At 35.9% G+C, this 23,068-nt stretch overlaps 3 protein-coding genes across 3 annotated transcripts; all 3 read right to left on the bottom strand.

The window, feature by feature from the left end:
* Positions 1-88: 88 nt before the first annotated feature.
* On the bottom strand, positions 89-12,985 carry LOC147558834 (putative manganese-transporting ATPase PDR2). Its single transcript, XM_086660540.1, has 21 exons — positions 12,284-12,985; positions 12,083-12,175; positions 9,749-9,951; positions 8,511-8,583; positions 8,224-8,396; positions 7,964-8,135; positions 7,433-7,537; positions 7,234-7,344; positions 6,843-6,929; positions 6,491-6,673; positions 6,068-6,118; positions 5,845-5,970; positions 5,365-5,444; positions 4,969-5,080; positions 4,361-4,489; positions 3,129-3,194; positions 2,956-3,027; positions 2,222-2,373; positions 1,926-2,037; positions 1,724-1,840; positions 89-1,591 (listed from the first exon to the last, which is right to left on the bottom strand). Exons 1-21 carry the CDS (start codon positions 12,530-12,532, stop codon positions 473-475), a joined length of 3,585 nt encoding a protein of 1,194 aa, XP_086516666.1. The 5' UTR covers positions 12,533-12,985; the 3' UTR covers positions 89-472.
* A 2,592-nt stretch (positions 12,986-15,577) lies between these two features.
* On the bottom strand, positions 15,578-17,488 carry LOC147558833 (chaperone protein dnaJ 72-like). Its single transcript, XM_086660539.1, has 3 exons — positions 16,865-17,488; positions 16,655-16,724; positions 15,578-15,840 (listed from the first exon to the last, which is right to left on the bottom strand). Exons 1-3 carry the CDS (start codon positions 17,269-17,271, stop codon positions 15,778-15,780), a joined length of 540 nt encoding a protein of 179 aa, XP_086516665.1. The 5' UTR covers positions 17,272-17,488; the 3' UTR covers positions 15,578-15,777.
* A 1,211-nt stretch (positions 17,489-18,699) lies between these two features.
* On the bottom strand, positions 18,700-20,627 carry LOC147558832 (chaperone protein dnaJ 72-like). Its single transcript, XM_086657628.1, has 3 exons — positions 20,057-20,627; positions 19,851-19,920; positions 18,700-19,001 (listed from the first exon to the last, which is right to left on the bottom strand). Exons 1-3 carry the CDS (start codon positions 20,521-20,523, stop codon positions 18,939-18,941), a joined length of 600 nt encoding a protein of 199 aa, XP_086513754.1. The 5' UTR covers positions 20,524-20,627; the 3' UTR covers positions 18,700-18,938.
* Between the last annotated feature and the right edge of the window lie 2,441 nt (positions 20,628-23,068).

Below are 23,068 nucleotides of genomic sequence, written 5' to 3'. Positions count from 1 at the left end.
TACTCGCATTATTAGACCACCATCGAGCAGACAGAACCGAATTTAACCGGACCAGCACCAATCATGTCCCTTATCTCACATCACCATGTAAACAAACTAAATGACAAATGTATAAAATTTTCTCAATAATGACAAGAAATTTTCATCTACTATTCGTCTATTCCTTTCTCCTAGTAAAAAGGAGTAACCATTCATAAACCCCTTCTTTAAACAAAAGGGGTTACCACTTTCCTATGGTTATCACCTGAATTTACAGAAATGCTTAATAATAAAATTGGTTAATAATACGAAAAACGAACTCCTCGCGCCAAAGTACTCTGTAAAATACGCCATAAATTAACCCATTGCAGTGAGATCATCTTCACAACCCATCTGGTACCCCGTCAATTTCCGCACATCATTTAGCAGAACAGAGTTAATTACGAGACGAATATGCCTGCCATGGTCTAATCGCTGCTCATTGACTAATCAATCAAACATGTTTCTTCTGCTGAGCAGCTGTAGCTTTTTGTTGTCGTTTCTTCCATGATGGAATCTTGCCTGGGAAAACCAACCTCAACATTCTTTCCCACATGTAGCAGCTTGAGAACATTAAAAGAGCCCAAATTAGTAGTTTATCTCTTAGGGGCTTAGGCATTGGCACCAACTTCAGATAATCGTTCAAGCTTCTGAATAAATCTGAGGTGATTACTACAAAGAATCCAGCAGCACCTACTAATGCATACAAGAAGGGCTTGTTTTCTGGGATGCTCTGATTAAATGGATGTCCCATATAGTTCACAGCGAAGGTAGCTACCTGAATCATAAGATTCACCATATAAGAAACCGTATTCACTAGGTTTGGATGAAACTCGGAGTCTGGTTCGATGCATTCCTCTGGCATGTATTTTCCAGCTTCGTTTACTGATGTTATCAAGAAAAAGATGTGCATCGAGAACTGGCCAAGGAGAGAGAGTAAGACGTATGCACAGAATATGTTCGGATGGGGGCGAGCTGATGATAGGGTTTGGAGAGGGCGAGCGTGGGATATGAAGAGAAAGAAAGCAGCTGTGAACATTCCACTGATTGTTGCTTGAACATCTCCGAGTTTGACCCCATCTAAGTACATGACACTGAGAACATAAGCCGTTGCAAGGCAATTGAGACCGAGTATTTTGAACATCTGGAGAGTGGTTACTAAAGTACTTCGTCCCTGTCGGATTATGTCTGTCGTCGGTGCTACGGATGCATGCTTTGCTGTGAAGGGTGATGCCATTGATGCATCTCCAAGCTTAACAATGGGAGGTGCTTGACTATCACCTTCTTTGTTCATTTCTTCCATCATTTTTTTTAGTTTCTCACGTTGCCTATCTGCAGCAGTCAGATGACGATTTGTCTCAGTGGTATCTTTGGTTTCTGATCGGACGAGAGCTTTGCTTCTTTTCTGATCTTCTCCATTTAAACTTTGTTTTCCCCCTGAACCTGATGGTTCGCCGTCATCCTTTGGTTTCTTTGACTTGGTTTCTTTTGTTTCAGATTTCGAAGTTTTTGACGATGATTCTCCCGCTTGAGTTGGTGGAATAGCATTTAGAAGGGCAACACCTACATGAGCCTATAAAGAAGTATTGGACTTGCTCATTACGAATTTATTTGTCATCCGAGAAAATACTATCATGTGGGGCATAATCATATATTATCCAATAAGATCATGCGCAAAATATTAACTGCTTCCATTTAGTATTACCTGCTTTAGAGCACCGACATCGTTGGTACCATCTCCGCACATTAATGTCATCCTCCCAACTGACTTAAAAGTGGTCAAGATAAGTTCCTTTTGCTCTGGAGCAACTCTCGCAAAAACCTACAATTATATTTGTAGAATCTGTTCACTTAAAGTAACATTATCTAGTTTAAGTTCGGTAAAAAAATGATAATAGGTTCCCAACCTTCACATAAGGTATCACTTGGACAACGGCCGAGGTCTGCTGTAACATTTCAAAGCAGTCTCCTCCGATGCAGAGATCATAAGATTCTGACAAAGTCTCCACCTTTTTCTGACTGCAATAACAAAGTCATGAACACCTCATGAATAAGATAACTAGATTTATCTGAGTTTTCTGAACTTGTAGTGCTTAAGGAAATAAGGAGGATATGAATTAGCAGAGCTCGATCTCGAGAAGAACCAAAAACAAGTCTAACTGACAATGAAGAGAGATTTATTAAGGTAAAAGCGAATACATACTCGTATGGAGAAATCTCTGATTCATCGGGTGAAATCCATTCGAAACCTTCAGCATTCCTCGCTGGACTTAGAATGAGAGTTGGTTTTGAGATAATATGAACTTGGCTGGCGACATGGCATGCAGTCAAGGCTTGATCACCAGTAATCATCACCTAAAGTTTGACAGCTTTGACTTAGTGAAACTACTAAACAAAAAGGATGCAGTTTCTTCTACAGGTAGAAATAACAGAGCCCAACGATAGGGTAAACGTGAACCTACTAACAAGTATGTATACTGTCTTGCCTTTATTATTAGGTACTTTAGCTTTACATACATTTTACTTTGGTTAATCGCTGTCACGTTACACATAAAGGATGTTAACCTAGAAGAGAATTTAATGGTCCTGGCGCGACTTGTGCAAGTACCCATGCAACTACACAAAATGTTCATAAAAACTCTGACATTACACCTGTTGAAGTAACTGAGAGTAACCAACAGAGTATATAAGTGTGCCAGAGTTGCCACACGAATAACCAGTACGGCTTAGAACAACCACATGGAGCATTTATCTGAGAACAAATCCCTAGCTTTGCCCTCAGTTCTCATATTTCTTCGTCAAATTGCACATTCAATGTCTCATAAATAGGTCAATCTAATCTAGAATAGCATGTGGACAAACCCCTTGAACAAAAACATACAAGAATGTTAGGTATATTAATTTAAAGCTAAAAGGCATGGATTTGACGTAGCTTACCAAGTCATGAGATGATGCTTTTAATTCGGTTAACACAGAAGCTGAATCAGCTCTTATGGGACAGTTAAAAACCTGGAACATGAAAACTAGTTAAGACTTATGAGAACACAAAAACAGTGGAAACTTATCAAACTACACTCACAGCACTTGGTAGCTGAAGCTAATTTACTTACTGCAAAACCAGCAAATATAAGGTCACTCTCCACCATATCTCTATCCAAGTTTCTAGCTTCACTAACCTGTCATGCAGAAACAGACATAAATCATATCTATTTATTCAGAAAGGGTACTGTATAATGCCTAGGTAGTAGGAAAAAAAGAGTCTAGTATCCAGGTAACATAACATCTAACCACAATCTTTGTTAAAAGATTGACAATATCTATCAGATCGCCGCGGAAAATTAAACAGAAAAGAAGAGAAGCCAGAGAAGGCTATACTGGTACACGTATACTTCCTAACTTTTCAGGAATCAGGAAGCATGACATAGCGCACTAATCTCAAGGTTATTCAAAGGAAACTGCTTTGACCTATGCTTTCATATCATGGCCTATGGTAGGACAATCATGATTCATGAAGACACAGTCCTCAACTACCAATAGCAAAATCCTCCTTCAAGGTATACGTGCAAAAAAAACTTCCAAATTTCGATCTCCTTTTTTCTGCTGGAAAAGATTACTGTCTGTCGTGTCATTCCGTGTCCGTTACTGCAGGATTTTCACTTATACAAGTTAAATATATAATACACCATTTATTTAATGATTGTTGCTTAATTGTCTAATTTATTATTTATAATGTATATCACACGACCTACTTTCTCTCCTCCTTTCTCCCCTGGCAGACTCTACAGGACTTCGTTCCTGAATTTAAGTCATCAATGCCTGAAGTGGACAATAAAACTTGGTATACGATATTGCTTCCAGTTCCTCTATAATGAACCACATTATTTATGACCATTGTAAACGACTAAATCCATTTATCTGTAGAATTGACAACAGCAAAATAGACTGTTATCCTATCTAACCAAATAGATTTATCCTAGACTCCTGTCTTTATTGCTTGTAATTTATTAGCAAAAAAATATCCCCAAGACACTGCCGAGTACTTCAGCATTATAATGAAATGTCATCCATGAACTGCATTTAACAGTTATCTGCAAGAGTTTAGGATACTTGGTGATAGATATTGACTACAATCATTTGCTAATAACTTAACATCTGACCAAAATTCTATTCATATTTCGCTTCTGCAGACAGCAGACATGAATAATTTGTAGAGAGATGTGTACAGACTAGAAATCATGCGTTCAGTGCATAGATGACATGGAATGGAAGAGGACATAAACCAATGGCAGACCAATCTTATTTTAATAGAAACATCAACATGCTATTCACAAGTTGTTCTTACTGCCATTTCTTGAAGAGGTTTATATGCAAGAGCCAAAACACGAGACCCTTGACGGGTGTATTTCTTGTAGGTCTGAACATATGACGGTGGCAAATCAATCAGCCTATCCTGAATAGTTTCTGGAGCGCCCTGCAAAAGAAAAGATAACAGCTTAAAAGAAGTTTAAGGAAGACTGTAAATTATTGGGGTCCCATGACACAAAAAACTCAAAAACATTATCGGGCAAGCTTAACTACTAGGAAAATTTGCACATAACTAAAACATGTTCCACAAGAAAACATATAAAGTTTTTTTTTCAAACTTAGAAAACATATAAAGTATTTTTTTGAAACTTAGAAAACATATAAAGTCATAAAGACACTTTGTTAATGTAAATTATAACATCATGCGGACTGATTTCAGAGGATGTTCAACAAGAACAAATCTCTGAGCACCTATTCTATTTGTTGTATAATTGTATTCTTTTCATAAACCAACACTTCCGAAACTAGAATATCAAGCCACAAATTTCAGTATTGGCTAGCCTTCTACGTTAACTTTTTCATACACAGCAATTATGTATAAGCACTAGCCAAATGAGAGAGAGAGAGAGAGAGAGAGAGGCATACCTTCACGAAAGCGAAAAATTGGTCCTGAACACTAATTACCACTGCCATGCGCTTTAAATGAGATGCAAAGTGGTGTCTCTGAACAATCTGCACCGAATGCTTACCTCCTGCCCTGGAATTCAAGTGATACGAAGAAAGTGCAAAGCAAGATATCAGTAGCCAGTGTAGGTCTTTGGAAATCTATGAGGTGTGTATTTCTATAAATAGATTTGGCAAAAACATCATACATTTATGAAGTTGCTTATATTCAAGTCATTACACTACTAGCCAAGCATATGAGAAACCACAAAACTGAGTTCAAGAATTTTAAAAAAGAACGGTAATATTGATCACTGTAGGCTTAAACCTAGTTGACCTAAAAGCTTTTAGTTAGTGGCAATTAACATTGCAACTTACTTTTTTGGCATGGCTTTCTCATCAGACGTATAAATCCATTCTATTCCTTTAAGTGCTGCCTTTTCAAGAGGATCACCAACCTGCACCAACAGTGTTTTTTGAGACAGAAATTAATACCTAGAAGCTAGTAAGGGACTGCTTCGTTCTTACAGGATTAAATTTATTTCATCAGCTACTTTTATAAACATATTAATGGTGGAAAATGTATCAATCATATCCAGATTGAAGATTAGTCGTGAAGAAGTCTCATTCTCTGAAATGTAATATAACAGTATGCGTCCTTCCTATTCAACCCTGACTTCATCCAACCCCGGGGGTAAAGTCAAACCTTTTATGCAAATACCTTGGTAGTGAAGGTAGTGTGCCAGAGTCAACACAAGTTCTTAATAAAAATTGAAACTAAATAGAATACAAATACATATCTATTTTGCTAGTTGGTCATAAACCAAATTTTAAGTATCTCAGAACACAGTAGCATACCAGCTTGTTGTCCACAAACACCAATGCATGACAAGCAGCAAGAATTTCTACTGTGCGAAGAGGTACTTTAGTCATATCTGACTCCAAATCAACACTGTCACTCAATCCAACCACTCCTTGAAACTCCTGAAGACCAGCCACAATAAAGAACATTCTTATCGCACAAATTATGACTAACAAAATGAGTTAATGTCTTGGTCTTACAATTGACAATTTGACATACCATGTCATCTGAGGTCAGTGTTCCAGTCTTGTCAAAACAACAAATATCAACCTGCCAAGAGAAGACGATATGAGCAGAATAACCATGTAAGAACATCTACCTATATATCGATCACAGACCCTGTAACAATATTATGCAGGCACATTGGTTTGGTTATTTGCATTTCCTATGGCCAAAATTGTAGATGACAGGCTACAAACTTAACCATACCAGTTCAAGAGAAAAACAATTTTAACGTCGTCAGACTCTGTGGTTGGTACAAGTTATTAGTAATTAAAACAGTCCGTCATTTAGTCATGGAATACAAGTTAGGAAAACTATGGCGTTAGATAGATATTTTAGCCTCAAAGTTTTCTATGCATGAATTAACATCATAAATATAACTGCCAACCACAATTAATATTAGAGATTTAATGTGTAGACCTTCCCAGCAAATGGAATTCGGAACGGCTCTGTGCAGAATATCCCACGCCGTGCTAATGCAATTAGAGATGTATTCACAGCTATGGAGAGCTCCATTGGTAGCTCAGGGGGTATCACTGAAGTAATTATCAACGTACAACTCAAGAAAAGTTTGTATTTGCTCCTTGTTGGATCCTCTAATCCCTAAAAAAAAATTATCGTCGTATTAACCACAGAGAAAGAGAAAGGAAATAAACGGTGCTATCAGTATGAACAGAAGTAGCTCACAGAAGTGAAAATGACATAATCCAGACCTCCAAAGATCGTGAAAAAGTTAAACCATAAAATGTAACAGAAATCCCTACTACTTTACCTTTTTAAGAACATAACCAGCAGCAATGATGGCAAATACAACTAGGAATAGGATGAAGAGGCCACTTTCCCAGCTGTTTGCAGTAACCTGAATTAAGGAACAGCCGAACAGGAATTAAGCAAATTTCAGTCACTGGAAAATGTAAGATGTTTAGGGCGTTGCTCTTGCTCATGCCCTAGGTTCATGATCAATTTTTCCCAATTAAATGATAGAAAAATACTCCATACTCCACACACATGCTTGACTAGGCTATATTCATATCGTTTTACACATACCCAAAAATATTTGTTGTTTTAGGTGTAAATTTTTTTTTTTTTTTTGAAAAACATTTTTAGATTGGGAATTAGATATGCTCATACTGTCCCCAGAAAACAAGAAAAAAATAACATACCCTTTCTGTGGAAAACAGAATTGTCCTCATCAGTTTCCCTTGACTTGTCTCAAATCCAGTTCGTAGTACAACAGCCACGCATCCACCATCAGGGGTTCTCAGCGGATATGACTGGCTCCAATAGATGGTAAAGCAAGTAAGAACTTATACAATGACAAAAGGAAGGGAGAGGGGGGGAAGTATGTCTTGAGTCACATACTTTATCTGGATTATGCTGCAATATTTTTGTCCCACCAAACAGAATATGACTTTTATCTCGCTTAGATGATAACTTCTCCTCAATTCCCCTACCCATGACCGAAACCTGAAGAAACAAGTAGTTTTCCTCAAGTTAAGGAGATGATGACACTGTTAAGTCTTCGGCCTTGACGCTGACCAAATCTTTCTTACATGAAAAATGTGAAGTAGAACATCATACATGCAAAGGTTGTAAAAGAAGCAGAGAAGCAAGCGCATATGTTCCTTTATAATAATAAACAATTGAGTAAATATCAACTAAATCTTTCCTTGAAGAAAGATGGGGGGCGCTTATTGGTCAGTGATGCTTATTTGGTTAACTACTAACAGATAAAGTTCAAGAATAAAATCAATTTGACGAGACAAACAGGGCCTAAAAAAGCTGAAATTTAATTGTGTATTAGGCCCTAAACAACATTGCTATATTACATTTTTGAGTGAAACCATAAGAAATTTCACAAAATAGAGCACAGTAAAATGGAAAAAGAATGACCTTCCACTGAGGCGTAGACTCGCCTGTGAGAATAGCTTCATTCACAATTGCATTTCCAGCTAATATAAGCATGTCTGCTGGAACACACTTATCTTCTCCATTAGGACCAGAAGATCGCCCAACGGAGACAACATCTCCGGGCAAAAGATCTGTTCCGGAGAGCTTCACCCACCTTCATTGGAAAGCCAAAAAGTACTCAAGCTTCGGTTGAAAAGAAAAAAGAGGAGAAAAGGAAAAGAGACCAGCATGAAATGACGCACTTCCCACAGCGATGCACCATCAGTGTCTGATTATCCACTCTTACACTTCTGAGCTCGGTTAGTGTCTTCAATCGACTTTTTGCCATGGTTGACTCAAAGAGGAATAGCATGAACAGAGTGAACAAACTGTAGTACCAGTATTCATCTAAACACCATAGACCAACGCAGAATACCTAAAAGACAAAGAACCTTTAATCTATATATCTTAGCAGAAAGAAAGCAGAACTAAAAAAAATTATGGTAGATTTCATGCCGAAACGTGAGAAAAGCTTAGGTAGATTGAGTACCTGGAAGACAAAAAATGGCTCCATACAGTGCTCTTTCATTAATTTCTGGAAAGTGGGCTGTGGATATTCAAAGCTGCAGGATCAAGTACATACACTTCATTTAGCAAGCAAGTGAGGAAAAAAAAAAGGATATCTAAAATAAAATTCATTTTTTTTTGGAAATGGACTACGATCTACGTTAGTCATTGCATGCCATTGATACATCATCAGAATGTGATAAGCACGATAACCACCTAACTTAAACTACTAATTGAAGGGGAAGTCCATCAACAAACTAAAGAGCCTAAAGCCAACAAACTTATTTATACCATGGATTCCAACTCCTCTGGGAATCGAACCTAAGACCTCCAGTGTTTTGGAGTTTATGTCGACACTATCAACCACTTGGGCAACCAAGTATTGAAAGTAAAATAAAATTCATTTACTAAATGATAAATTATTATTTTTTTCCCCACAATAATATTTTTCTTCCCCATAAATTATCTTGAACATTTGGAAGGACAGGAACAGCAAAATTTTCAAGGAAGCTAACACTGACAGCAAAGTGGACACAGAAGATGTCAAGGGGACAATTTTTGCTTGGTCTGGGATCATTGAAGATTTTAAAGATGTTTCTTTTCAGGACATGGTAGTTAACTAGGATGCTTGGATGATGTAACAATCCCCTATAGCTACTCTTCAGTTTTTTCCTTTTTTGTACAGTTTCCACCTTTCAATATATATTCATTCAAATTTTCAAAAAAAAAGATGTATCTTGAACAATACGTGCATTAATTCAATCTAGTTATTAGAAAACATTTTCTACAGTGAGGTTACTGATTGACTAATTACTATTATTCCATAAAGGATAAGCAAGAAAATAACTGTTTAGCGAAACAAAACCTACAAAGATGGCTTCAATCTTAGTATTGTACTATTGTTCAAGATAATGCATGTACAAGGAGACCGATACTTAAGGAGTCACCTCCGGAAACAAAGTTAACTATCACATACAATTGGAAGCATAACTGCATAAGCACATATTACATATCAGTACTTAATTTTCGGTCGAGATAAATCTCAAATGTTGGAAATATTAAGGATCTGACAAATCTTTCTGCGCAAAGGAATTACTTGACTCGGCAAAATGATTTAAGAACTTAAGATGCAACAACACATGGAAATAGATACAATAGCCCGTTAAAAAGAAAATCAAATCATCCGTCAAATCTAGATGTTAGGAAGGAACAGGAACTTACACGTTCCTACCCCACTTTTCAGTGGCAATGCCAACTTTAGCATCTGACCCATGGCCTGTACATTTGAGATAATATCCAATAGTTTCCTTTGAAGGATAAGGGAGTTTGCAGAAGGTGTCCTTCTCCACTGAGTAGATAAACCGCTGCTTTCTGAAATCAAAATAAATTTCTTCTGCATCTGCTGTAGCTGACGATCCTGTTAGCTGGAAATGCAAAAATTAGATTTCAAGTAGTTATACTAATTAACTTATTAGGGTCATTCTTCTTCAGAAGTTTGAAAGAAAATGTATGGTCGTACAATAGCTGCACATGGTGCTCTCTTCACTTTTAAAACCCCAAAGGTCCAAACTATGCCTCTCATAAACAGTGCATACATAGCACATGAGATCGTGTCTATAACATCGACAAGGTTTCCAATAAGTAATAACGGCTCCATAGAGATATTTAACTGGTTAAAGAGAATTAAACAAACAATATGCAGCTTGGGCATGATTTCATCATAAAAAGACAAAGCGATAAACAGGAAGTAGTTAAGTTTATAGATGTAAAGGGTAGAACGAACTTCAATCTAAGGCAAGGGTTCCCAAAATAGGAGAACAGAAAGTACTTATTCTGAAAACTGAACTACCACAAGTGTCTATCACAAGGCTGGTGCCACCGAATTCAACGAAATATTTCAAAATAATACTAGAATACCAAATAGTGCACGTTTATTGTTAATTCCCAAATTAAATGGGTACAATAAGTTACGTAGCTTCCCCAAGCTTTTCCTCTTATACGGCTCTTTTTGCACTCAACTTGACTCAGCAACACCTTTTTAAGCCACAAACATAAATAAATATGTATCTGTACCCCATGCAATTAATCAATTAATATGGTGGTGCGGACTATGGATTTCAAGTAGCGCGAGTTGCAAAGGCAGCACTTTCAAGTGGAAGGTTAAAGTTCATAGTTTTGAGTCTTTGACAATTGTTAACCAAGAGATCTGATCTTGGTAAATGGACTATTAACCTAGTTTTTTCCTCGATCGCGCTATCAACCTGATATTTCTGTCTGAATATAATTTCTAACTTAAGCTGAAGCCATTACATACACCAGAAGCAAGAAAGAAATTAGTTCCATTTATGATTGGATGTCTCCAATTACAAAGGTTACTACGCTTGGGCAAAAAACATGTGTCAAATTCTATTATATGTCACCACTAATGAACATGAAGAACAACAAATACCACAGGTGTAATCCTACTAAAAACCAAGATACCCGCTATCCTAGTATATTTTTCTAAGTTGAGGAAGTCTCTTCTATTTTAAACGTAGCCTTTAATTCACTATCTAGATGAAAGAGAATCCTGGAACCTAGCTTGATGAATGATAATGTCTTAGACTAACAAACCAATTACAATTTCTAGTGTCCAAAAGGAAATTCATCACTAAACAGTGTTTGTAGATACAAGCTTGTGTCTGTTAAATTTCATGTGAACTCAATTTTAATTAGTAAATTAATGTTAGTAGTTAAGAAATTAGTGGGTTAATTTAGCGGTAAGTTAATGGGGTTAATAGATAAATTAGTGGGGTTAATGGATAAGTTAGTGGGATCATGATAGTAGTGGCCATAGTTAGTGGGTAGAATTTTGGTCTATAAATAGACCAGTCTTTGTAGTTTGTTTTCAATCAAATTGAATCAAGTTGTATTCAATTCAAGTTTAATTTCTTCTTTATTCTACTTTGTTACTTTTGCACAGACAAAGAAGAATTAAGATTTAAGAAGATATTTAACTGAACTGAATTTGATTACTTCACTTGACTTAATAAAATTAACTACGAAGACTGGTCTATTTATAAACCAAAACTTCAACCACTAATTAAGACCATTACTAACATCATCCCACTAACTTATCCATTAACTCCACTAACTTACCCATTAACCCCCATAATTTGTACATTAACCCCACTAAAATTAACTCTCTAATTACTTAAATAAAATAAAATTAATTGAGTAGAATTTTGGTGTATAAATAGACTAGTTTTTTTCAATCAAATCAAATCAAATCCAGTTGTATTCAATTCAAGTTTAATTTCTTCTTCATTCTTTTTTGTTTGTGCAAAAGTAATTTTTTTCCGATAGGAGGGATTATAGGTTTAGAATCATCTTTTGCTAACTCAGACATTGGATGATTCTTGTTAAAGTGCAAGAAGAACAAGAAAACATGACTAAAAAAAACACATCACTTATTCAACATATCATCATATGACAAAAACGTTTCAATAAATATGAGTGAATATAATTGAAGTATGACTGTCAATTCCAGCAATAAGAGTGAAAAGATAAACATACTGATTTTCTAAATCGAAGTGGCACAATTTCTTTCGAACCAGAGAATTTTGTTGGAATTACTTTACAAGCATCTGAATGATGAATGTCCTTCACCTACAAAACCAATAAACCCCAATAATTCATATACTCACATTTTCAACTAAATAACAAAAAAAAACTTCAAAATTGATAAACTATTGAATCCCTAAATCAATTGCTTACCTTACTAAACTGAACAAAACATCTAAAATCAACTGACCAAGATGTGAACAACAAAACCAGAATGTGAAAAACAGATAATCCACCAAGAACAATCGAAGCATCAACAAAATCTAAACTAGGAACCACAACGAAAATCCATAAAGAATAAAGAGTAACAAATGGAAACACATCCAATCTCCATAACGTAGTTCTCTTCTTCAACAAATCTACTCCTTCAACTACTTTACCATCAACACTAAACCTAGACATTTTTTCAACAACTCTAAATTCAATCCGAGAGGTAGGTAAACCCTAGTTCTTCTTCATTTTTAGGGTTTGAATCTAGTCAAATATGAAAAAGTTCAATCGAGGTAAAGATCTTTAACTAAAGTTAACACAGAATCTTTATTAAGATTCTGTTTTTTCTTTCCATTCAAGATCTAGAAGTGGGGAGTGATTTGAGAAACTTTGTATAGATAACTTGGAAAACCTAGGAGATCTAAGTGAAGATCTGGGTGTGAGATTTTAGAATTTCCACGCCAAGAGTTTTGCGGTTGTCCTATTTATCTAGGTGGTTAACTAACGGGATAAATAGTAAATTAGTGGGAAATCTAATAGGTTTAGTTAATTATTTTTGGCTCCTGGTTTGTGACCACTATTTTTTTCGACTCCCTAGTTTATTCCAATGTAAATTTAGCCTCTTCTTCTAACTGTTCCGTCCATGAGCTGTTGGGGTTAATTTTTAGCCCCATATTGCCCTTTTTGTTATAATTATTTTTCTTTGTAGTCTTCCTTTGTCAAATAATTGGTTAAGAGTGACATCTTTAGTCAGAAAAGGAGAGAAAATAAAATAAAAAAAGTTTGGATATAATATATTGCCAAATATAAGAGAAGCGTAGGAGAGAGAAAAATAACATGATAAGAGAGTAACTTTTTTTACTTTAGAAATAAAGTATTCTCTTTCTTTCAAGTTACTGGATAATGTCGGACATCGCTATCTAAGGAGAATGTTTCTACAGACTAACTCTTTGACATTTTGACATTAGGTTGTTGTGCCAACCCCCTTTGGTGAAAAGAGTTAACAAAAAAGTTTGTTTAACCAACACAAAAGAAACAAATGAAAGAAGTATCTAAACAAAATTGAGAAACATAGCCCAAATGTTCAAATTAGTTTGTTGTGAAAGAAATAATTGTTAAAATTAGCTTTTTTTTTTGTTGAAACAATTGTCAAAAGGGTGCTTCTAAAGGCACCTGGCCAAAACACTGTTAGCATCCATCTCTGTTAGCACCAGACCCAACCGCTCTTTTCTCTATTAGCACCAACCAACTATGTAGGCACCGGACCCTTCTCGGTTAACCCTAACTCCTCCATCTATCTCTCACAAAACCAACTAGAAATCCCAATTTCAAATTTTCTCTCTCTAAGCAAACCGAACTCTATTCACCAAATCGCTCCTAATCTCACAAATCTCTCTCAAATTTTGTTGGGAATAAGTCATTTCACTCTCTAAGTGTTAGAATCAAAACATCATTTGGTGGAGACGAAGTTGAAATCAAGCCACAAAACCGGTGAAATTGAGTTGTAGTACCAAGAGTGTTGATGGATTTGGTAGTACCAGTTTCTCCTATAACAACAAGTAGTAATAAGGCAACTGGTGGTGTTGATGGATTTGGTAGTTATGATTATTTTGGAAGTGGAGGTGGTGGCGGTGGTGATGGTGGTGGTGGTGGTGGAGATGAGATTTGGTCTATTCAGAAAAAACAAGCTGCTTTGCAGAAGAAAGGGGCTGTTGAGGATTTTGCAAGAAGGTTTGAATGTGGGAATTTGGTGGTGAGATTTTCTTTCAAGTATTAGTTTTTAATAGTTATATTCCCATTGTTACCCTATGCTTTAAGTGTTGTTTGGATTATTTTTTTGTTTCTTGCTTGGTTTATGAAATTTAGTGTGGAAATTGAATATCAAACTATCTAGACAAGGGTGATGCTTTGTAAAATATGTGAATGCTTTATTGTTCAATCGCCAGGAGGATCACCCCGATTCCCAGACAATCTCTATGATTACACTGCTAAGATATATTTTCTCAATTAGGCTATAGTTCTTGTGTCTGGCATTTTTGTTTTATGATATTTCAATGCTTTCACAACACCTTGTTTTTCATTTCTTACGTGACTTCATGGATGCACTTTTTACTCAAGTAATGTTTTTGATTTGAAATAGAAGAAGATGGAAGAAACAAACGAAGGTGAACGTCACCCACATTTAAAACCGGTGCTTATAGAGAACTCGGGTTAATGGCCATTGACCCGAGTCAATAAAATTTCCGGATGTTAACAGCCTTTTGGTCCGGTGCTTTTAGAAGCACCCTTGTTAAAATTAGTTAAACTCCCATTTTTTATAAAAACCATAGGTGGCTTTGGGCCACTCTAAAAAGTCATCGAGAAATAAAGACTCAATCAATCAAGATTGACTTTTAGGGGTTGTATTATTTTTTTAGCCGAACTATCCACTTGATTGTTTTTAGCTCTATAATTCATCTTCATTTCTCCTCCACTACCACAACTTCCAACCACCACCACTATTTCGACCACCAACGGCATATCTCTATCTATCTCTCACACTTGTTATCTCCCTCTCACACTCATTGTCTGTCTCTCCCTCTCTCTCTATCTCTCACTCATTGTCTATCTCTCTTTCTCACTCCCTCCCTCTTGCTTCCTAAGCCCTAGACTGTGAGGAAAGTTTCTCGCGAAACTCTCCTCGAGGTCTGATCTCTGCTAAGGGAACACGGAGAGAGATATATAGACAGTAAAAGGCAGACAGTAAGAGAGAGAGCAAGCCAGAGAAAGACTATGGGAGAAAAAGAACATTGAGGAAGAAAGAGAAACAGTTAGGGAGAGAGAGTGTGTGAGAGAGAAGAAGAGGAATGCCAAAGAAAGACACGACTAAATGAATATTAGGGGATAACAACCAAAAAAAAAATCAATTTTTAGACTCAAAATAAAGATGCCCCACAGGTCAGATATAATTGACCAATATCTTTACTCCCATATTTTCTTCTGACCCCTAAGTGAAAACCAAATTTTCAAAAGTTATAGGTTGAACATGAAAAAGGAAAGGATTTCTAGCTGGATAGATTTTGCAATTAGCAATTTCATTCTTCAATAGCAGACTATAACAAACCCAAGTGTAACTACATTTTGCTTCCAAGTAAACCAAATAGAAAGAGTCATGTTTTATTTATTACTCTGTACATACAGAGCCGTGACATTTGCAAAACAACAATAATGATATACTTTCATCTTGCTTCAGCAGAATCACCATAAACTCATTCTCTATTCACATAGCTTATATTATCTTTATAATCCACATTTACAGTAAGTATTAATCTGCAGTTCCTTTCAATTCTATGACATCTCATCTTTTTTTTCTTTCAATAACTTCAAAAGTTACCGGGAAACCATGAAACTGTGGGAAGGAACAATTTACAACAACAAAAAATGGTAGCCTCGCAGATTCACCTTTTCTCTTTCTGTTTTTTGGTCTTGTCAATAGACTCCATTGCTTCTTCAAATGATTTCTGCATTGTGAGAAACAATGTAGTTGTAAGAGAATAAGTAAAAGATAATCTGCTCCCGAATACAGATACCCGTATTCTTTCTTGCTCGTTTTATTGATCAATTCGGCAAGACAACTCATACAAAAGTAATAATTAACATTTCCTTTAAACATCATTTAGATATCTAATTTGTAACTTTATATTAATATGCAATTATATGAATTCATCTGACAGAAACACCTTCCGTTGCAGGCTATAAGCTATATCTTCGGCGACAAACGCCAAAAAGAATATACAACTCAGATGTTTGGATTAGCAACTACAAAGTACAAACATATGTGAAATGCATCAAATCTACCCAAATCACGACTAGAGCACCATTGGTGATATCTATTGCTACACCCTATCCGAGATATTGATTCCCAAGTAAGCCTTTCAAAAGGGCCAGATCGAATATTAGTGTCTCGTTATTGAAATTTTGAAATAACTATATTTCCCAATATCCTATTATATTGTTTGTCTGTTGATTCTACGAACTAATCTATATGTGAGTGTGTCTAAGGGGACGCCTCAACCACCACGAGAGGACCAATCTCGAACTCATCAGCCTAGCCTCAGTTTTCTCCCATGATAACTATTTTGGATGGTCTATATCAAAAATCGCTTCGGTGACTATTTCGTTGTTTTCTTTCTCTTTTAGGTGTATGCCTAGTTTTAGCCCTAAAAGGAGCTATGCCCCATACTTGAAAATGTCACCAATTAAGCAATATGTTTCTTAAGGGCAATGAACAACAAGTGAAAAGATTCAAACCAAAAAATGAAAAACAACTCTTACCCCAGAATTCTGCATCTTCCAGAGATTTTCCCCACTTCTTTCAATAAGTATTGATCCACCTAACAAAATACTGCATACCCAGAAAGCATAAACCCTAAAAAAACTCTTTCCAAAATTCTATCTTTTTTACATAAAACCATGACAATTTCTATTCAAAATTATGCAAGAACTAAAATTAACTTGAAAAAGAAAATGGGTAAGTTATTTCACCTGACAAAGGCGAGATTGAGAAGAAAACTTCGAGCAGTTAGAAACCTAAGAGCGACATGAAAATCGAAACCTCTAGTTCCAGCTGAAGAAGAAGAAGCCGTGGTTTTGTATTTGGATCCGTAATAATAATTACCCCCGTTCCTCCGCCCACTGTGGTAACCACCACCGTATCCACCAGCAGTAGTGGACGATCTTAGGTTATAATCAGCACGTTTCCGATCGTCAATGAGAACGCCATAAGCTTCAGAAATCTGTTTGAATTTGAGAGTGGCTCCATCTTTAACATGTTTGGAAGAATCAGAATGTTTGTCTGGGTGGAATTTTAGGGCTAATTTTCTGAAAGCTTCTTTGATTTCATGTTTGGTTGCATTTCGATTCAATCCAAGAACTTTGTAGTGATCCATCATCTCCACCGATACGGATTTCGCCTATTGGTACTTTGATAAATAAACATTGAAGGACGTGTTTCGTTCCAAGCCATAACTACACGAAGCAAAATTAAAGCCCTAGTTAATTTAGGCCTTCTTTAGCGAAACATAAAAAGGGTTGATTCTGCTTTCCCCCTCATGTAAGAGACCAACTCGCCGTTTTGCTCCCATAAATGTCATACAGTTCGATTTCGCCACCAAAACTCAAAAATATAATCCTATTTCATAGATGGCCACAAGAACAAGTTTAAAACATTAATGTCTGCATCATTTCCGCTTGTTTCCTCCAATTCATGGCATATCTCCTCCACCCAAGGGCGGAGTTAGAATTTCATTTTAGGCAGGGTTGACTTAAGAAAAGTTTTGTGCCTGAAATTTTAAGGCGTTACTACTTATGAAAGATGAGGGCATTTTTTGTGCAATACGATCGCTTATTTTATTATTTTAGAATAAAAAATTTCACTTTCTATCGTTAGACATACCCAAAGTTTGAAAAGCGAAAAAAAAATTAAAGTTAAATTTGTGACAAAAACACAAAAATCAAGGAAAGGTTAAAAAAAATATATAAAAAAATAAAGAGAGGAAGGACAAAAATAGTGGGGGCCGAAAAGAAAGTCTAGACATAATTGAGTGCCAAAACAGCAGTTGGTTAAGTGTTAAGGGTAAAACCAGGACTTCGTTATAAGTTGGGACCAAAAGAAAATTATTCTTTATCAAAACATAGATGAGAAAGGTAAAAGAAATCATGTTGAAGGGTGATTGCGAACCCATGTCCTCAAGTGTGCTAGGCAGCCTTTCAACCAGCTGAGCTACCTCCTATAGATGTCAATATAGTTTACACACAGTTCCGCCCCTGCCTCCTCCTAATCTCTTATTCTTTCGACCACACGTCCTCACCATTCTTCTCTGTTAGAAGAACTTTGACCGACAATATCCGGTCGCTCGACCTTCAACATTCTATTTTCTCTCTTTCTTCTTCATATATCTCTCTCACTTATTTTTCTCTCTCTACTCTATCTTCAACGGAAGGGACGAGCTTTTTCATCGTCATTCTGAAAACTATGTCGTCGTCTTGATCTGGAATTCTAGACCTTCAAGGTCTGGTAAGTCAGACCTCTAGTGAAGGGGCTCATCCCCTTCTCACTCTAGTTTCTTTCTCTCGAAATCCTAGCCATGGAAGTAATGACCCCTTAAAATTTCACGAAGAAGAAGAGGGAGATCACAAGAACTGGAAGATCAGAAGAACTGGAAGAAGAATCGGGAAGGAAAACAATTGGGAAGAAGAATAATCGAGAAGAAACCTTAGAAAGTTTTAAGTTTTCTGGGAGAGAAAGTTAGTTTTACGGGGGTGGGTATGTTTAGAACTAAAATTTTTAAAAATGACATAATTACTAATTACCAATATTATTTTAAACCATATATACCATTAGCCATAATATTTTGGTAACTCTAGTTAATAAGAAAAAATTATAGTTTTTTTTGGTTAACATGAATAATTTGTTGACTCGAACAACTATTTTCTACAAAATGACACGAGTCATGTCTATGACTCTCAGTTGCTTCATCCTCAACCCAATCAAAATAACGGGTTTTCTCTGTCTAGATTCTAGTTGCGCCTATCAAACTGTTGTTTCTGCTTCACAAATTCACCTCTTCTGTTCCTGTTTTGTGGTCTTCTCGCTAGACTCCACTGCTTCTTCAGATGGTTTCTGCATTTTGAGAAACAATGTAGTTTGTAAGGGAACAAGTAAAAGACAATCTTCTTAAGAATCAAGACGATACCCATATTCTTTCTTGCACGTTTTGTTGATCAATCCGCATAGAAAACTCATTTTAAACTAATAACTAACATTTAGTGTAAACATCATTTAGATATTTAAATTCGTAATCTACATTAATATGTGATAATATGAATTCATCCGACACAACACCTCCAGTTGCAGGCTATAAGCTATCTCCTGCAACGAACGCCAAGGTGAATATACATCTCAAATTATTTGGATTAGCAACTACAAACATATAAGTAATGCATCAAATCGGCCCAAATTATGACTAGAGCACCATTGGTGATTTCTATTGCTAAACCCTATCCGAGATATTGGTTCCCAAGTAAGCCTTTCAGAATGACCAGATCAAATATTAGTGTCTGGTTATTGAAAATTTGAAATAACTATCTTTTTTCCAATATCCTATTCTATTGTTTGTTTGTTGATTCATGGGACTAATCCATATGTGTGTGTAAGCGGCCGCCTTAAGCCCTTAACCACCATCAAGGACCAATCTCGAACTCATCGGCCTCGCCTCAGTTTTCCCCCATGATAACCATTTTGCGTAGTCTATATCAAAGATCGCTTCGGTGACTATTTTATTGTTTTTAGCCCTAAAAGGAGCTATACCCCATACTCGAAAATGTCACAAACTAAGCAATATGTTTCTTAAGAGAGAAATGACATGAATAATGTGACCATGGAATAAACCAAACAAAAAGAGAAGAGCAATGAACAAAAATAAATGAGAAGATTCAAACAGGAAATCAAAAATGAAAAACAATTTCTTACCTCAGAATTCTGCATCTTCCAGAAATTTTCCTCAATTCTTTCAATAAGTATTGATCCAACGAACAAAATACTGCATACCCAAAAAATATAAACCCTAAAAAACTCTTTCCCAACATTCAATCTTCTTAACATGACAATTTCTATTCAAAATTATGCATGAAATGAATCATATTAACTTGAAGACGAAAATGAGTAACTAATTTCACCTGGCAAATGCTAGATTGAAAAGAAAACTCCGTCTAGTTGTTCTAGACCCAAGATCCACATGAAACTCGAATCGATTAGTTCCAGCTGAAGAAGAAGAATAAGAAGAAGGGTTGGTTTTGTATTTGGGTTCGTAACGATAATTACCCCCATTCGTCCGCACACTACTGTAACCACCACTGCCGTGTCCACCGCCGCCGTGTCCACCGCCGCCGTATCGACTGCCGCCGTGTCCACCAGCAGTAGTGGATGATGATCTTAGGTTATAATCAGCACGTTTCCGATCGTCAATGAGAACACCATAAGCTTCGGAAATCTGTTTGAATTTGAGAGTAGCTCCATCTTTAACATGCTTGGGAGAATTAGTATGCTTGTCTGGGTGAAATTTTAGGGCTAATTTTCTGAAAGCTTCTTTGATTTCAGGTTTAGTTGCGTTTCGATTCAATCCAAGAACTTTGTAGTGATCCATCTTCTCCACGGATACGGCTTTCGCGTATTGGTAGTAGTTTGGTAAATAAACATTGAAGGAAGTCTGGACGTGTTTCGCAAGCCATAATTACACAGACCAAAATTAAAGCCCTGGTGAATTTATGACTTCTTGTGGGGAGACATGAAAAAGGGTTAGATTCTGTTTTGGCCCCCATAAATGTTAGTCACTATCTGTTCTTCCACCGTGAGAGGGGTTGATTGGGATTGTTTGAGCAATTCATGTAATCGTTGACCTCTTACCAATTGATTCTGAGTAGCCTTATACAAATCAGAAGCAAATTGTGCAAAGGCTTCTAACTTTGCGAATTGAGCCAGTTCTAATTTTGATTTGCCAACTACTTGTTTCATGGCTTTAATTTTAGCTGCAGATCCTACTATGGAGACAGAAATCCCCACATTTGTAGCAGGTCGTATTCCAGAATTGAATAGATCGGCGGATAAGAATATGGGTTAATTCTATTTTGACCCTCTAAAGATGACCAACTCACCAAAATGGCCCCCTAAAGATGGTCAACTTCCAAAATAACCCCTTAAATCACTTTTCTGTCTATTTACCGTTAGAAATTATTTTTTTCCTTTTTCATTACCAATTTTACCCTTCTGACATCTTCCAATATTTATGGTTTCAAGATCATTAATCATAAATCATGTCATTCATTATTAAATTCCTATTTTCTCTCAACAATTTATTTTTTCGCTCTCTAATTTATTTTTTCTCTATCTAATTTATTTTTTCATCTCCTCCATTATCTTCAACATCTTCTCATCACCATCATCATCTTCAACATTTATTTTTATCTTCATCATCATTATCTCTAAAGATGAACCCATTTGCTTTTCTATATTTTCTCTAAATTAGTTGGTTTTTTGCTTCTCTATACTTTCTCTCTCTACCTTCATTACCATCAACATCTTCAACATTTATTTTTATCTTCATAATCATCATCTCTAAAGATGAACCCATTTGTTTCTCTGTGTTTTCTCTCTATATTAGTTTCTTTTTGCTTCTTTGTAATTTATCTCTCTTACCTTCACCATCATCATCTTCAACATGTGTACTTATCTTCTTTAGAGATGAATCCATTTGCTTCTCCATACTCTCTCTAGATTAGTTGTTTTTTTTTGCTTCTTTGTAATTTTTCTCTACCTTCATCCCCACCATCATCTTCATTTTCAACATTTATTATTATCTTCATCAATATCTCTCTTCTCTATACTTTCTCTCTCTAGATTTTTTTTTTTACGTCTCCGTACTTTCTCTCTATAAAATAGGGTTTTGAAGCAACAAATCTTTACTTTTTCTTCACCCAAATATGATCCATCTTCGAGTAGTGGTGATTTAAGAGAAACAAAATTAATTTAGAAAAAATGATTTGGAGAAAAAATGTAAAAGAAAATGTTGAAGATGGTGATGATAAAGATGAGGTAAATATTGAAGATGTAGTAAGAGATGTTGAAGATTTGATAATTGAAGACTTGGAGAACAATTAATTAGAAATAAAGAAAATTAATTGTTAAGAGAAACAAGAAAGTTAGTATTGAATTGATAAAACTTATAATTGATGATTTTGGGACAATAAATATTGGGCAAGTAATGTGAGAAGGATAAAATTGGTAACTAAAAAGAAAACGTTAATATTTGAAGGTTAAATGGACGAAAAAATGATTTAAGGAGCTATTTTAGAAGTTGGTCATCTTTAGGGAGCTATTTTGCTGAGTTGGTCATCTTTAGGGGGCCAAAATAGAATTAACCCTAAGAATATTTGTCCATCTGTTATGGAAATTACATTGGTCTGACTGGTCGCTTTGCACCCCAAGAGCCCAAAACAAATCATTTTTTTCGGAAATACCCTTATAGGCCAAATTATATTATTCCAAAATAATATATATTTAAACATTATGTCCACGTCATTTTCCTTCATTTCTTCCACTTTATCGCATATCTCCTTCGCCTAGTCTCTTATTATCTGCACATCACGTCCTCAACATTCTTCTCTGGTAGAAGGACATCGACTAACAACATCTTGTCGGCGACCGTCAAACAAAAAAATAAAATAAAATTATTATGTTGATTTCTTCCTTTGATCTTCTTATTGATTATTCTTCTTCTATTTTCGTTCTCGTTCTTCTTCATATGCCCCTCTTATTTTCTTTCTCTACTCTCTCTTCGACGGAGTGGACGAACATCTTCATCGTCAGTCTGAAGACTAGACCTTCTTCTTATTCATCTAGACCTCCAGATCTTTGAAGTCAGACCTCCAGCGAAGGAGCTCATCCCGTTTGCAAGAGAGAGTAGAGATAAGAGAAAAGGAAGAGAGAAATAAAAATAAAATAAAAAAATTGTTGAAGGTTGTTAGCCAAGAAGAACGGTTGAGGTTGGAATGGGGTGTAACAGAGAAGAAAAAATGATGTGGACATTATCTCCGCCTTGTACCATCTACCATGCTCCAATAGTAGTGATACAATCATATACGAAATAAGAAAATAGGCAAAAGAGGGAAATTTGGGTAGGTGTTAGCCAAAGA

This window comes from Eschscholzia californica, unplaced genomic scaffold, assembly GCF_041429995.1.
Source record: "Eschscholzia californica isolate CP2 unplaced genomic scaffold, dmEscCali1.0.p SCAF_2, whole genome shotgun sequence".
NCBI classification, from domain to species: domain Eukaryota; kingdom Viridiplantae; phylum Streptophyta; class Magnoliopsida; order Ranunculales; family Papaveraceae; genus Eschscholzia; species Eschscholzia californica.
Note: the sequence above shows the minus strand (reverse complement) of the source record. Positions and strands in the feature narration are given on the sequence as shown.